Source organism: Pinus tabuliformis, chromosome 2_1 (genome assembly GCF_031772625.1).
Source record: "Pinus tabuliformis cultivar Carrire ecotype Pingquan chromosome 2_1, CPIR1, whole genome shotgun sequence".
Classification (NCBI taxonomy): domain Eukaryota; kingdom Viridiplantae; phylum Streptophyta; class Pinopsida; order Pinales; family Pinaceae; genus Pinus; species Pinus tabuliformis.
In genome coordinates, this window is record NC_142299.1 from 890,977,094 (window position 1) to 890,994,910 (window position 17,817).

The 17,817-nt window shown below is 40.3% G+C and overlaps 1 protein-coding gene across 1 annotated transcript in view; it reads left to right on the plus strand.

Moving 5' to 3' along the window:
- The first annotated feature begins 5,780 nt into the window (after positions 1-5,780).
- Positions 5,781-17,817, plus strand: part of LOC149203506 (putative U-box domain-containing protein 42) — a 45,873-nt gene continuing 33,836 nt past the window's right edge. The window contains exon 1 of the mRNA XM_089401898.1: positions 5,781-5,966. Within this exon, the coding sequence (XP_089258024.1) occupies positions 5,781-5,966 (186 nt within the window). The remainder of the gene's footprint in view (positions 5,967-17,817) is intronic.

The window sequence follows — 17,817 nt, forward strand, 5'->3', positions numbered from 1 at the left end:
CCTTTGAAATTGATCAAACTTGCTGTCATATAACAAAACCAGATCATTTACATTAAATGTGCGCAGTTTAATGTGCCGATCATGCCATGCTTTTTCACGCTGCTTTTGGACCTGTTGGTGAAATCCAACCAAAAATATTTCTTCCTCAAGCTTAGCAAGCTGCGTGAGCCTCTCTTCTAGGGCTCTGCGATTCGTCATACCCGTGAGTGCCGCTATGCACAGACTAGGCACAATGTGTTCCATGGGCATCACTACTTCAACACCATATACAAGCTTAAAGGATGTCTGACTAGTCAACTTTTTACATGTCATTTGATATGCCCATAGTACTGCGGGTGTGCACAGGTCCCAATCACTTTGATGAGCATTGCAAACCTTGGTCAACGTGTTCTCTGTCAGGCCAGGGTAACTCCAGGTTGAGCAGGAGAAAAGAACTGATAATCTTATTCATTAACTAACTCATGTTTATATACAAAAATAAAACGGATCAGTTCATCTTCTAGATGACTGTCCAGTTCACCCATCCGTTTCGGATTAGGTGTCAACATTCCCCCCCTTAATCTGAAGGGATGTTGGTGAGTCCAAGCATCGTTCTAAATCTTTCAAGCTTTTCTCTTCCAAGCGCTTTGGTGAAGATGTCTGCAATTTGCTCGTTTGTGGAACAATGACGGAGATGGATTGTTTTGGCCTCAACATGATGTCGGATCAAATGATATTTAGTATTGATGTGCTTAGTACGATCATGGAACTTTGGGTTCTTGGCCAACTTTATTGCAGATGTGTTATCAATCATGAGTGGAGTTGATTGTATTTGTTTTACTTGCAAATCTTCAAGAATTTTCCTGAGCCACACAATTTCTTTCGTTGCTTCAGCTGCTGCCACATATTCTGCTTCTGTTGTGGAATCTGCTGGTACTGATTGTTTGCGTGATCTCCAGGAGACAACTCCTGATCCAAGACTCATAGCATATCCTGAAGTAGATACCCCAGTTTCTTTGTCTCCATCGAAGTCTGAATCAGAGTATCCAATCAAGTTGAAGTCGTCCACCTGTGTATACTTGATTCCAAGGTCTTGAGTTCCCTTCAAGTACCTTAGAACTCTTTTTGCAGCAGACCAATGTCCCTCACAAGGCTTTTGCATGAACCTGGAGAGGATTCCAACAGCAAATGAAATGTCTGGTCTGGTAGTAGTGAGGTAGATGAGACTTCCTACAAGCTGTCTATACTTTGTTGCATCCTCAAATTCCTTTCCTTCAATAGATGTGAGCTTCAAGTTTTGTTCCATTGGAGTACAAAGGGGATTGCACTCTGTCATGCCAAATCTGTTTAACAAATCTCCAATGTATTTCTTTTGAGAAAGAAATATGGACTTTGGATGTTGGGTTACTTCAATGCCAAGATAGTAATGAACATAGCCCAAATCAGTCATTTCAAATTTTTTTCCTAATTCTTTCTTTATGGATGCAATATAGCTTTCATTGTTCCCTGTCATTAAAAGATCATCTACATATACCACAAGATATACAACTGTTTTGCCAACTTTCTTGACAAATAAAGTTGCATCATCAAGATCAAAATGTTTGAAGTTGAGTTTCAGAAGATGCTCAGTTAGTTTTTCATACCAGGCTCGTGGTGCTTGCTTGAGGCCATACAAGGACTTCACAAGTTTGCATACTTTGTGTTCATGTCCATTCACAGCAAATCCTTCAGGCTGGGACATAAAAACATTCTCTTTTAGGTCTCCATTCAAGAATGCAGTTTTTACATCCATTTGATGGACTTTCCAACCGTTCTGAGCAGCTAGTGCAAAGAGTGTCCAGATGGTGGCCCATTTTTCTGTGGGAGCAAAAGTTTCCTCATAATCGACCCCTTCCTTCTGTGCAAAACCTTTTGCCACAAGCCTAGCTTTGTGCTTGTCAAGTGAGCCATCAGCTTTGTACTTGTTCTTGTAGACCCACTTGCAGCCAATTGGTTTGGTTCCAAATGGAGGATCAACCAGCTTCCAAGTGCCATTCTTTATGAGGGCATCATACTCCTTCTGCATCGCTTCTTTCCATTCATCATGAGAAGCAGCTTCTTTGAAGGAAGTTGGTTCAAAATCTGTAGACAAGTTCAATTCACAATCATAAGTAACATCCATATCAACAGGTGAATTAGAGTTATCTACATCACCTCCATCTTGTCGGTTTTTATTTCTGGTTCCTGTTTTTCGAATTTCATCAGGATGAACACTTTCAAGTGTCTTTGTCAGCCACTTTGGGGGACCTTTCTGAGATGGTCCAGGCTGTTTTTTTGATTGAGTTGGGACTGAATCAAGATTAAGCCTCCCAATTCTATCAATTACATCACTTAAAGCATCATCCGTTGTTGGAGTGTCATGCAGGGGAGATTGTTCTTCAGAAGGAGATTCCACATGTTGATCTAGTATAGGAATCCCCCCTTCAAGATGTGGAATCTGATTATCAAACTCTTGGAATGATTTCGGTTTTGTGAGTCTATCCAAGCGATCAAGTTGCCGCTCAACAACACTGTCAGATTTGGATGATTCAAGAAAAATGACATCTCTAGATAAAACAAACTTTTTATTTACTTCATCATAGAGGCGGTATGCCTTAGATGTGTTTGAATACCCCGGGAAGATACACTTACGACTTCTAGCACCAAGTTTGTTTCTATGTACCTTTGGTATTAAAGCATAACAGGTGGAACCAAAAATCCTGAGATGTCTTACCGAAGGAACATGTCCATACCACAATTCATAAGGAGTCTTGTTTCTTATAGCATTAGATGGACATCTATTCTTTATATATGCAGCACATAGAACAGCATCAGCCCAAAACATTGTCTTTACATTTTTGAAGAAAAGCATGGATCGTACCATATTCAAAATTGTTCTGTTCATTCTTTCAGCTACACCATTCTGTTGAGGATTATAAGGCACAATGGTTTGATGTTTAATCCCATGTTGGCGAAGATAGTGTTCAAATTCATTTGATGTATATTCTTTTCCATTATCAGTGCGAATAGACCCAATATGAGATTGTGCATAATTTTCAATCCATTTATGAAAATTCTTGAATGTTTGAAAAGCATCAGATTTGCTCTTCAAAAAATAAACCCAACACATTCTGGTGTAATCATCAATAAATGTCATGATATATTTATTTCCATTTGCAGAAGAAACAGGCATTGGACCACATAAATCTGAATGAATGAGTTCAAGCTTCCTATGTGCTCTTGAATGTGAATCATGAAAAGATTGTTTGCTATGCTTTCCTAGAATGCAAGCATCACATTGCTTATGTTTTCTAGGAATTGTAGGCAAACCAGCAACACCATTTTTCTTCAACAAGCGGAGACTATCATAGTTTAAATGTCCAAATCTAGCATGCCATAATAAACTTGATGGAAGTGCACCTTCTTCATGATGAGAAATATATGAGAAATGTTGTGCATGAGCAGAGGTTCCTTGCAGTTTAAGAAGTCTTTCTTCTTCTATACCCCTCATGACAAGTGAGTGGTCAGATGCCTTTCTTACCTCAATCTTGCCATCAAACATGTGAATGGAGTGACCTTGCTGGCGGATGTGGACCAGGGACAGCAAGTTTCTCTTGAGCTGTGGGAGATATAGAACATGATCCAGAAGAAAGTCTGGAAGACCAGGCAGTTTAAGCCTGATTGTGCCAAGCCCTGATGGCTTGATTTTTGACTGATCTGCAAAGTATACTGCTCCATCAACATTGTCAGTGAAATCTTCAAAGAAATCTTTCCTATGAGTCATATGACAGGTTGCTCCTGAATCAAGCAACCAGTCATTTTTCTAAGAAGCAAGTGAAGCATTAAACAAATCTTCATTTACTCCAATGTTACATTGTGCCTCAATATAGTGAGCGGATTCAGGTGCTTTACCTTTGTCTGTGTCATCAGTTTTACCTTTCTGCTGAGTTCTTCTCTGCTCAATCTTGTCCCATGGTAGCTTGCATGTAGAAGCATCATGTGATCCATTTCGTTTGCAGCGAATGCAATGCAGATCTGCCTTTTCTGCTTGAGGATGTCTGCCCCCCCTGCCTCTGAAGTATCTTCCTCTTCCTCTTCGTCCACCTCTTCCTCTTGTAGAATCTTGAGCAGGATGCTTTTCTTTATGAGCAAGGCAAATAGTCTCTTCAGAAGATTCAGGGACTGTTTTCTTTCCAAAGGCTTTTTCTCTTTCAGCAAACTTTTTCACAAGAGAGTCAAAGGTTATATCTTTAAGATTTCCATTTGCTTGTAAAGACTCAAGATAATTAGAGTAGGTAGGATAGAGTGCTTTGAGAAAGGCAATAAGAGAGATATCCAGCTCAACCTTAGTGGATTTAATATCATGCATTATAGACTTTATTTGAGATGCAAGAGCAAGAGGATCATTATTTTTCAGTTCAAGAGTGAAGAGTTTAATCATGAGTTGAACAACTTCAAGTGCAGAATGTGTATCATAGAGTTCTTTCAGCTTTTGTAGAGCTTCAAAGGCAGTGGAATAGGATGAAATATGACGACTTACTTCTTCGTTTACAGATGCTGCGATCAATGCATAGGCTTTGCTGTTCTTGTTTTCCCAAATGGCGAGTTCTTTGTCTGATGTAGGCTGCACAGGGTCTTTGTCTTCTTCTCCGACACACACTCCCTTCCACAACTCATTGTAGATGAGGGTGTGTTTTACCATCCGAGACCATTCAGAATAGTTCTCCTTGCCAGTGAGAACTATTCCGACCATAGAGATGATTGAATGCATTCTGTAAAAAAAAATACTTCTGCTAAAAAAACTTCTGCTTATAAGAAATTTCTGCTGAAAAAAAAACTTTCGCTCAGGCTAAAAAATCACCATAAATCCCTGAGCCCATAACCAGATTGAGTATCGTTTCTATTAAACACAGATTGAAAAGTTTATTCAAAATCTGGTGGCTGTGCAGAACAGACCTTGTAGCAAAAGAAGATAGCTTAGGATTTTTTTTTTTTTTTTAATGATAAAAATCCCCAGTTACAGTCTTCAACCCACCATGAAAGCCGTGAATGAAGCATCAACTAAAACACAACAAATCCATGTTATAAAACTTGGTTTCTAATTCAACGACAAAGCCTTTGTTTGAAGCCTTCGATCACCATCATGACAATAAGAAAAATGAAAACATCTTAACCCTGCTGTCGACGCTTTCTCAGTAACCAATATCTTTATGCGGATCTATCCGAGACCATAGATGCAACTGTTTGATTCAACGAAAATATACAACAATTTTTCAGATTGTGCTACAGCGGAGGCTTAATTGACAAAGAGAAAGAACAGCTTAAGCTACGCCCCGAGTATGACAATATCAAACAGACTCAGATAAATCATATGACAAGGATTGCTCCGCCAGCAACTGATACCTCCGTTCTATTTCATAATAAACTCATGAAAAATCCCAAATTCCATTTCAAAGCCCAACATTAACAGAAATCACATAATAAAACTTCCAAAATCCTATTCCCTTGGCAAATTTATTCTCCAAGTTATATAAATAACTGGATTATGGAGGCGCGGTCAGCAATCAACTTTTGTGAATGCTGTCAATACCACCGTTCTACCCCGAGGGAAATCGCAGGCCAGATTCGAAGCTATAACCATAACCTACGGCTTTCAAGAATCCGACCAAATGGAACAGCTCATGTTGCAGCCAACAGATCGTTAAGAGTTCCAGAAACAAAGAGAAAGAAGAAGTTCTTACCCTTGGACTTAATACTGCGTTTCTTGAACTTTCAATTCTACGATGAAAAAGACAGCAGCTCAAACATTACCCGTGAATAAACTTCAATCAGCCGCTTTAGAGGAAAATTTGAGTTTTTCCACCAAATTCCGCGCCTTGACCATCCCTGGCTTTCCTGGTGTACACGTTGTGGAGAGGCAGCAGAAAAACGGATGCGCAGATGCGTTGGAATATGGACAGATATGTCAGGTCAGAGGCAGCGCAGAGAGGGGCAGCGAATTCAGGCAAACATTTATACAAAAAAATGCGCAGTCTCTCAGAGAAAACGGATGCGCAGTCTCTCAGGACAGAGGTTTCATGAGGCAGCAGAAACCTGGCAGAGGAGTTACAACTATTTCTGGGACCTGTGCTCTGATACCATGTCAGGCCAGGGTAACTCCAGGTTGAGCGGGAGAAAAGAACTGATAATCTTATTCATTAACTAACTCATGTTTATATACAAAAATAAAACGGATCAGTTCATCTTCTAGATGACTGTCCAGTTCACCCATCCGTTTCGGATTAGGTGTCAACATCTCAAGTACCTTATTGAATGCTTGCACCGTCCCATTAGCCTATGGGTGAGAAGGCATGCTTTTCTGGTGATATACCTGAAATTCCTCCATCAGCGCGCTGATCATTTCATTTAGAAAGTGTGTACCGTGATCACTCATCAAAACCTTTGGACACCCAAATCGCGTCAGTACATACTCAAAGAGAAACTTTGCAGTGGTCGCGCCTGTGCAGTCCTTCACAAGCTGTGCCTTTGCCCATCGAGTCAAATACTTAGTCGCGGTGATAATGTACCACGCACTCGTCTTCTTTCCTTGAGGCTGAATGGGTCCCACAAAATCTATTGCCCATTTCTCGAAAGGTTGTAACGTCATCTGTGGGTTTATAGGCAGCTCATCTCTCCGCGATGGCCTGCCAGTCCTTTGACACACGTCGCATGCCTTGCAGTAAGCTTTTGAATCATGATGGAGGGTTCGCCATCACAATCCTACGCGTAGAATCTTCTATGCAGTTGCCCTTCCTGCGTAATTCCCTCCCGCAACACCCCCATGAGCATCTGCAAGGATACTGCTCCTTTCAAACTCCGGTACATATCGTCGTAATACTTCATCAGACCCCATTTTGTACAGATGTCTGACAATGATAGAAAAGTATGCTGCGTGCACCACTAACTCCTTTTTTTGTTGGACGGTGTAGCCTTCAAGGACAATTCCTGTCGTTAGGAAGTGTATGATGTCTTCAAAGTGACCATCCGCGACGTGCACTGTAAAGAGCTGCACATCAGGAAATCCCTCCTCCAAATTAGTGGGATCTTCCCCCGTTTCGATGCACAACAGATGTTCTGGTCCTGTGTTCAGTCATCCAGGCTTCACAATAACTTCAAAATCATACTCCTAGAACAATAACAACCACCTACAAATTCTCCCCCCCAACACAGGCTTATTGACCAAGTATTTCAACGCAGAATGATCCATATACATCTTAAAATATCCACCCAACAAATAGTGTCTAAACTTCTGGAGTGCGTATACCATGTTTATCCTTCGCGCTCAGTGGTGGAATAGTTCTTCTCAACCTTGGATAACCTCCTGCTTGCGAACGCTATAGGATGGTCCAATTCTCCTCTGCTGGCCTATGTCAGTATTGCTCCCAGTGCTATACATGATGCGTCTACATGTACATGAAACTCCTTCTTCCAATCTGGGAAGACTAAAATAGGTGCGGTGACCATTTTTCCCTTCTGCACACCCAAGCTTTTCTGATAATCCTCGTTCCAACAGAACGTGACATCCTTTTTCAACAGCTTCTCCATAGGCGCGGTGATCTAGACATAGCACTTGATAAACTTCATGTAGTACCCAGTATGTACCAAGGTTGCATGCAACTGTTTCACACTCTTCGGCACCTCCAAGTTAAGTATCAATGCAATCTTCACAGGATCTACCATTAGTCCCTATCTACAAACCACATGACCCAAAAGATTCCCAAAATGAACACAAAACAAAGATTTCTTCAAATTGAGCGCTATCTAGTACCTTCGACAGGTAACTAGCATTAAGCGCAAACTTGCCACATCGAGTTTTACCAACCCAAACATAGTCCAGTCATCAAAGTACACCTCCAAAAACTTATGCATGAATTCCTTGAATGCAACAATGACTACGCGTGAAAAAATCGCGGGCACATTCTTTAATCCGAAAGGCATTACGATATACTGAAAACATCCCAATTCAGTCGCGAAGGTCGTCTTGCTTCTATATTCAGGTGCGATTTTGATCTGATGGTACCCAGAAACCCATCAGTGAAGGAGCACGCTTCCTAGCCACCTACATTATCCAAAACCTCATCAGTGAATGGAGTCAGGAAAGGATCATGCATGCAGGCGTCATTCAACTTCCTAAGATCTCCGCATATCCTTATTTGATCCTTCTGCTTCTTTTCTTGTACCATCATTGAGCTCACCCAATCAGATTCTTCTGCAAGCTCAATGATGCCTGCCGCAAGCATCTTATCTAACTCTAAGTGGACCTTCTCCTTATACTTTGGATTGAGACGGTAAGGTATTTTCTTAACCAGCTTCACGTCGGGTTTTAACATGATTTTCATAACTCCTAGGTACCCTATTATCCCCTTTAACTCTGTAAACTTGGTAGGGAACAAATCTTGGTATTCACGGAGTAATTCAACGAACTTATCTACCATCACGCCATCCCAGTAATCTCCAATCTTCGCGAATTTGTGCTCTGCCTTTGTGCCAATATTTACCTGTTTTGTTTTCAGTGGCGGGCTATACCATGATTCTCGATTTGCGGTCCCTCAACCTTGCGGGGACCCTCGGTTTCAGGGATATTAATCTTTCATGGGTCCCTGTCTTCTTCTTCAATAGTCACGTTATATCACTTTAGCGCGGGGCTCAGCTGAGTAGTCCAATCGGGTTGAATCAAATCCAAAGGATCCTGTGGTATCCTAAAGATCACTACTTTAACTTCTTGTAGTGCTTCGTCAATACAGTCAAACCCATCTTCGAAGCTGAATGTCATTATGAAACCTTCTTGCAGAATATTCCATTCGCATGTTCCATGGCAGAGCTCTATCTCCAAGTACCATTTTGTCAGGATGACATCCAAGGTGTGACAAAACAAGTGCACCCATTCAGGTTGGGGCTTCGCTCCATAGGCCTTAGCCCATTTGGCCAAGTGTGCGTGTGGATCATCCTTCCTGTCATACTTGTCTATCACTCGTACCTTCAACTTCCCAAAGCATGTTTTCATCATCCTCTTACACTCGTGCCAATCATCAAAACTACCCTTGTGCATACCCCACCATCTCGCGGGCGTAGCGCGCAGTGCCTAGTCCAAAGCTTGGAAGCGCTGCTTCTCTGGTACTTCCCTCTCAAATGCATCCAAAAACACATCCACATCATTCAAGCCATCATAAGTGGGAAAATTTCTTACCTCTGACGACACACAATGCAACGACCGGGTCATCATGTTATAGCTCAGCGTGGTTACTTCATGTAGCCGATTCTGCCAGTGCTCTAATTCTTTGTCTGAGTCTGAGTTGCAGGAACTCTCACAATCCCATGTAATTCGTCCATCCGCTGTCAGATTCACCCAATCTTGGTATCGTGCTATTATCTTATATATGCAGTCCAAATCATCATCGCTTTCATAATCACGCATTGGTTTAGTATAACACGATCCTTCAACAGGATCTAGGGGTACTATTACGCGAAGCGATTTATTTTCAAATATTATCTTTTGCTTCTTTAGGTTGATTACCCTATTCATGTCAGTATCCCAATCAATGCCAAGGAGCATAGGGTAGGGGTTGCTGTCATCCACAATTCTATTACTTCAAAGTCAACCAATGCACTCATGCCTTCAATATCTACAGTTACTCCTTGTAGCCGTCGCATGGGGATGATATTTTGCTGATTTTCCATCCTAAACTGAATCAGAGACCACTGCAGCACGGGTCTCCCCATCTGCTCCCAAGTCTGCTTTGGAAAAACATTCGCATTTGACCTTAGATTCAGAATAACTTGATCCATTTCGTATTCTCCTATCTGCGCGGTCAGTCTCATCTCATGTCCTATCCTTGCTTTATGCTTATAATTCTTCAGTACCAAGCACGGTTCACCCGGAGTGTTTCCGACGCATCTATTTATAAGTTCCTATAACCCCTTCACAACCTTGCTATCATGCAATAGCTTCATGCAAGTCTCTAGAAAGGTCGTAAGAATAGAAGGGTCCATTTCTTGAGTAGGTTTATCTCGACTCCTTGAGGTAGAGGCCTCAGTGAAGCTCTTCTTTACTTCCATGAATGTTTTGCGTGCATGCTCCAAATCAAATTCAGCCTCCTTCGCTGAAGCTTTGCGAACCCATGCACTCTCTTCACGCTGTTTCCCCTTATCGGCACCTGTTGCAATTCCACTTCAGAGCATTATATTCACATTCGGATCCCCTTCGTGAGGCTCAACCCTCATCATCTGCAGGTTTTGAGTTGGCTGCGGTAGTAGCACCCCTTTGTTGCGTATCCTCTCTATTAGTGTAAGATAGTTCTCGCATTCACGGGCATAGTGTCCTGGTCCTCCAAAATTGTAACAAATCAGATGTCCCTGGCCTCTAATAGGTCCTCCTCCACCTCGGCCTCGTTTGCGCCCCTGAAACCCTGTTCGCGCCATCCCAGTGCCCTAGTCTCGGGCGCGTTTATGCCTGAACTCTATAAGCGGGTGCTCTGTCTATCATCAATTCATAACTTTGGCAGTTGCACTCATCATACCCTACCGACTTGCAAAATAATTGTTGCGGTGTTTGTACAAACTTCTGCAGCAAATGACAGTTATCAGTCATATGTTTCCCTGCTACCTGACATATAGCGCACCACAATGCAGGCCCCGCGCTCGGTCCTGCTTGGGCTTCCGGCCTCAAAGGCATCGGTCCTCCTCCTGCAATATAGTTCGCAAAGACCGGGAAGTGGTCTTTGTCATGCCCCTGACCTTTACATTTCAGGCACCATATCTCTTCGTGCGCCTCCGGTCGAATTGTTATGTCTTGCTTCAAACTTTGCATTTCGAGGCAAAGATTTTGCAACTGCGCATGGATCTGCTGAAACCCCAGATTCAAATCTTGCATCAGTGTTTCATGCAATCTTATCGCAATCTCCAAGGCCTCTGCCTGAGTCATAATATTCTGTTGTGATAGTGCAACCCTTAGGTGAGGCAAGAGTGAAGCCATGAACCACTTTCGGTGCTATCCATCTGTTCAGTTCATATTAGCTTCTTGGATTTTACACCTCAATCTCTGATCCAATTCCTAAGGTGTCTCACCTAGTTTCATCGCGATTTCCTTGAATGTCACAATCGACTGTGCCTCGGATTTAGGCCTACTGAACTCTTTATTCAGTGCAGTCTAGATCTTTGCCAACCCAATGTTTGGGTTATCAGTAGAGTACTTGATGTACCAAGTTAGCATGCAATCCTGTAAAGCACTAACCAACATTGCCTTCTTCATGTGATTGTCTGTGACGCCCTGAGCTTCCCATACAACTTTTATGATGAACCAAAACTGGTCCAGGTCCTCATTTCCCAAGCCCTTAAACAAAGGCAGCTTCACTGAATTCACCATGTTGAACTGGGGTGGAGGTGGTGGTGGTGTGGGCGAAGCCGCAAGTGGCGATGGTGGTGAAGGTGCAGGTGGTGTGGGTGGAGGTGGTAGTTGCAAGAACCCTTGTTTTATCAACTGTGTTATCACCCTAAAATCTTTGTCTCTAAGCTTTGGTAAGTTGCCTTGTTTCTAATCATAGCCTTATAAGTTTTGAGTCAGCTCATCACAATTAGTGTCATTCTCATTTACAAACCCTTCTTTTAGTCATGGTGTTAAAGGGTCTCTAGGTCATTTCATGCTTTAAGAGTTAGGTCATAAGGTTAGAAGTCTTTCAAGGTCATATCTCTTTTCCATCAAAGTTTGACAGCCTCATTCCATGTCCTAGAAGCCTCACCATGAGTTTGGAAGTCATATCTCACATTAATTTGGAGAAATTTTCAAAACTAGCTTCGAAATCACTGAACTAGGAGTTTTCGTAGCACGCTACGAAACCCCTGTAGCAGCCTGTTTTAGCATAAAAAACTCTGTTTTCTGCTTTTACTAGTCAACTTCTAGAAGGGTTCCTGAGCAGCTGAAAACTTAATTTTGAAAACTGAAAGAGGCTTTTATTCCTAACATACCAAACTACAAAAACCTCTTTCATTTTCTTCAAATCCATTCTGAGGTGGGAGGAATTTATGATCAAACTTGCGCTACGAAACTGCTGTAGGTGCAAGTTTTCCACAGGCATATTTCTCTGTTTTAGCAGCCTTTTTCAAGATCAGTTTCTGGTCACATGAAAGGGTATTTTGGAATTCTGAAGGAGGTTTATCTTCATCAACTCCCCTAATACAATAACCTATCTAAATTTCTTCATAAGTGTTTTCAGTTGGGAGATAATAAGCTTTCTTTGAAACCCTAATTTCAGAAAACGGATTTTTCCTGTTTTCCACATGTTTTTCAAGGACAGTTTCTGGACAGTTGGAGTAATGTTTTCAAAAACCAGGAGAGGTTTTTGTTCTAGACAACATGGGCTAAAAAAACCTCCTTCAGTGTCGTAAAATGTGTCATGGATGAAGAGATAAAGGCTCTGCAATTTTCAAGGATCTAAACCTAAAAACAGGGAAACATGTTCCCTAATTTCTAGGGTTTGTCATCAGCAGTTGGGTGACCACGTGGGAGGCTTCATCAAATTCGACTCCTTGAGGTTGCAAGTTGTCAAATAATGCTTTAAATGCTTAGATAAGGTTGTTGAATCATGATAAGGAGTTACACTCCTAGTTGTATTAGGTCTCTAGGACTGCTAGTTAGGTGTCATTTGCATTTAATAGTTAGTTTTGAGTATCAATAGGTGTCATAGTAGGATGAATTCGAATTTCCCTCATGCTGGAGGAGGAATCTAAGTTGTGTAAAGAGATCTATATATAGCAGAAGAGCTGATGTACAAAGGGTTGGAAATTTTTATGGAAAACTTGTATTTGGCATATGTATGACTCATTTTCAATAATACATGCTTGACTTTGCTTCTCAGGATTCATGAAGGGTTTTTCATGTTCAGAATATGTGATGTTGTCCTTTTTCTTAATTCTTACAGTGGTATGGATGTATAATCACTCAGAATTCACTGAATGTGCTCTGACTTCCTGTATACATGCATAAACTGTGTGTCCCATATGAGTTTATGTTCTGAATATTTAAACGCTGAATGCCCTGACTTCCATGTAAGGTTGAGTTCATTGTTATATTGAGGTGTTGTTGACTCCATAAGCCCAATGGATAGTTTTGTTTAATGTGTTTCCACCATTCATATTTTTCATACTTGTTTCATAGAGTTAGCCATCTAATCTTTATCAAAATCATTAACCTTTGAGAGAGCCCTCTCAGGTTGAGGAGGCTAAGCCTCAGCCAAAAGTTGGTTTGAAATAGTTACTTGAAGTCTTCCTGGTCTGCAGCCTTCCAGGGCCTGATTTTGAGATAACAAACTGAACTACACTTCGCAAAGAAGCCTGCACTACTTCCTCTTCGTCACTCAAAGGAGGAGAAATCAATGGGCTATATCCAAGACCCTTTCTCCCTTCATTCCTGTAAGTCTTTCCACTTCGCGTAGCTCTGAGCATCAAGGTAGCTGAATAACCCATTTTTCGTACAATAACATCTTAATCCATGTGTTTAAAGACTTCAAGTACTTACCTCGCGGACCCTTGAAAAAGTGCCGCTTCGCCTCGTTGTAACTAACTAAGGTATCGAATGCGAATTCTGTCACAAACACCCTATGATACGATTGAGCCAATGATCAACAATGTGGGTGATCTTATCCTCAAAGGCTTCCAGTCTTTGTACTAACTCCGAGGTCTAGACAATAGGACCGTCAAGCCTCCACCTTCCTTGGCTATCCGCTAGCTTCATGATCCACTCGTATAACTCAACTGGAAAGGAACATAAAAAGATCTCATGGATTTCTATATACAGGTACCCCTCTAGCCACTGTTCCTTCATCAAGCATGGATTTCTGTTCTCCTACATTGCGAATTCGTGGATCTTCCTATCCAACTAGTCTTCGACCTCCTTCTTAGTTGGATCCCAGTGAAACGACATCACACATCTCTCATGCATATTCCGGTCCTGACAACAGAACCATTTGTTGGCTTTGTGGGCCCTGACCCAGGTTCAGTGTTAGTCAGCCAAACAAATCCCTACACTACTGGCCCTTTCGGCATTAGCCCGCGGAGCGCGAACCGAAGTCTCAATTGAAGCAGTATGTGGGAATGCTGGAATCGAGTTTTTGAACCCTGAGATGGTCATAATGTTGGTTTATACCCCCTGCCCCTGCTTTCATGCAGGTTGCTAAGACTTAAGGCTCTATCAATCTACCCTTTATTCCACCCTTCAGTACCTCCGTGAAGGTGTATGATTGGCCTTCACGCAACCCTAATCTGTGGTTTAGGTACTTTCGCATAGCTATGACAATGTATTGTATAGGTTCCCAAGTTATCTCAAGTGTTTTACTTATCTTACTAATCAATCATAGTTAACGTCGCGTAAACTGATATCTTTACTTGCGTTCAATTAATAGATATAATCACACATATTCGCACATCAAATAAACATTGTAAATTAAACCCAAAACACAATATAATCAGATGCATTAATAGAGAATAAATACACAATAATTGTAGAGTACTTCTCTTTATTGATATCTTCTAGTTTAATACAGACTCTATCCGCCCTGCGCACACAGCTACAGGGGTCCGTGTACTCAGCTGCGGACTTCCACCCTAGGCATCTGTGCACTCAGTTGCAGAGCCTCTACCTATGCTAAGACTCGAAAACACTTAGACTTCTCTACCAAAACTCCAATGCTTCCTTCTTCTACCTCTTTTCCTAGAGCGAGCTTACTTAGCTGTTTTTAATACAATCCCATGGTCCTCGGACCATGGATAGATCTTTACAGCCGACTTAACACTTTAAAAAATAAGGGTGGATAATCCTTTATGACTCTTGACACCTTCGTGCTTCGCGACCACAAAATGCAGAGAATTTACAATTTTATTACAAAATTGTCCAAATATATGGGCTTTTAGCCCCAAAACTTCTCTTGGGGGAACCCATTCCCAACACTTACTCCTCAATAACCATTACATGCACATTTACTATTATACATTTTATATTTATTAATTTAGAAATTAGAGATTGGCGATGCAATATAATATTGTTTTATATGTGTGATATGCATATGGCCACATTATATCAGTAACTGTTTTATACAAACTTAAATCATAACAATGCAATAAGTTTAGTGATATATGTGTATATATCATATTCAAGGCATACATGTAATTGGTAGCATATATATCTTATTCAGGGGTACTTGGGTCTTTTTCCATGTGTTTCAAACTTAGTATAACAAGGGCATAAATCTTGCTTTCAATATAGCATAGAATTAACACAATTGCATTGCAATTGAATAAGCTAATCCAAATAGAATGAACCTTAATTGATGAGACAATTTTAAAGTAATTACAAGCGTGGATATTTAAGATAAGCCTTAAATTGACAAGTAAAAGTTAAAAAAACAACAAATGATGCCTTAGATGAACCTTGAATTTATAAAAAAGGTTGAAAGCAATAATAGTCAACCCATGCCAAAGGTGAAACATGAATTGAAAAAATTAAATAACCAATAAAAATATGATGCCAAAGACAAAGCCTTGAATATATAGGGAAAAGTTAAAATAACAAAAAAAAATGATGTTGAAGCAGTATGAGAAAAAGCTAAAACAACAACAACAACAACAACACATAAGCCTAAGATGGACCTTGACTTGTGAAAATAACAACTTAAAGAAACAATAATAATAACATCACTTAGAAGATAAGCCTTCATCAAAATAAGTTAATCTAATAACTACTACAACAACACTTTATAATCAACAATTATAAATAATAAAACATGATTTATGACTTTCAAGGCATGCATCTATGGTATACAAAAGCATCTTGTTCATATCATTTCTTTGCACATATCACACACATACACTCACAATCGAGCCTCCAAAGTATATGATCGACAATTGTTATGTCTTATACAACAAACTTGAATGATCACACCCACACTTGTCTTGATCTATTTTTTTGATAAATAAAACCCAAAATCTTGTGTTATCACTACTTCAAATAACGTAGCAATATAGTCACCCACATATTAATGAGATAATTATACCTACACCACAAAGTACCCATGAAAATTATTAAGTCCAATAATTTATTATTAAGTTTTGATGTATATGCACATGGATTTAGTAATTTAGAGATGTTGCTAGTAGAAAAAAATACACACAAACAATAAATTAGGTATGAAGTAGAAAAAATTCTAAAGACGATGCTAAATTATGGAGAAAACTTTTAAACCAAGTTAGTGAAGAACATTTAAGCATTCGATACTTACATCTCCCAACATTAATAAACCAAACTACTCAACAAGATTCATTGTGAGCAATCAAAACCCATGATCTACAACATAATAACTTAAAAAAACGTCAACACAATAACTAAAAAAAGGTCAATCTATCATGATGCATTCTTGACATAAGTATAGTACACTCTTTGAAATAATAATATTATAAATTTTATATGCCTAAAAAACTTACATGTAAAACTAGATTCATAACTAGAGGTTAACAAATTTGAACCAAACTAACTATTGAGAATTTGCCACTAACTAGCAAAGAGCTTGTAGTTGTCCACTTGCTTATCCCGAATAACCATGTTGAGCAGTGTCTCCATTTGACAATGGTAAGTGATGTAATGAAGAAAATGAATTGTTCTTCGCCGAAATTTTCCTGGATTTGGTATCCATTTAACAATGCTTCTACATATCTCTGAATCAAAGAAGTATTTACAATCTCTAAATTCCTTCGCTTCCAGATTGAGAATTTATTTTCTGACCTCAAGAGGGGTAGCATAAAAAAGAATTGCTAAAAATTCCCACCCAAAAAGGCATTTGTGCCTTGAGGAGGACACACTTGGTGCACCACCCCGTCGAACTAGTAATCTTGGTCAAGGAGCCATGAAATACCTTAAAGCAAAATGATTGCCTATGAAAATAAAGGAATGAATAACGACCCAAGTTTAATGACAAAAATAAAGTAGACTCACTCAAATGCAAAGGAAAATCTTGAGTGTTGGGAAAGAAGATAGCGTGCGGTACTAAAGGGGAAATAATTGACACCCTCCGAAAACCCAATGTGGTAGCTGTATCACACTTGTGATTTTATGCAAAGACTAGAGTGGGGAGAGTCTAAACCCAGATTCATAACCAAATGGAGAATGTGCCAAGATACCAAAGCCCATAAACTTCAGATGGTTCGTATGCTTGTAAAGAGGCTTGGGGTAAAACCACCATGAGTTTGAAGGACATACCAATCCCCGTGTTATGCAAAAACAAAACAAAAAACTTTGAGGGAAGACCCAACCCAGGGAAACTAAATTATTAGAAAATTTGTAAAGAGATTGATCACAACTTAAACACAGTGTAAGGATAAGAGTGTGGACAAAGAGACACTAACCTATAGACATCGTGATAAACCTATGTAGTCTCTGATTGAGTAGGGTCGAAGAGTCATGGAGCCCGCCAACTAACTCTCCTTTAATGACCAGACAACCATAATTCCGCCACCCCGTGAGCATCTGAGGCCTATATAACAAACTTCACATATGGGAAACCTGGTACAATAAAAAGAAAGTAAACCATGAAACCTGTATGACCATGTCCTAGTGTCTCAATGGAGCTCGAACTTTACAAACCCAACACAATACCACATGATGAGCTCATAAATGAGCATAAATCTCATGTCAGAGCGATCGAAACCTATAACCAATCCACAACTGAAGGAGCTCGCCATATCTAGGTCGACAGAAGGAATGATCCTGATTATGATCTCGAGATGTATGAAATCCCTGAA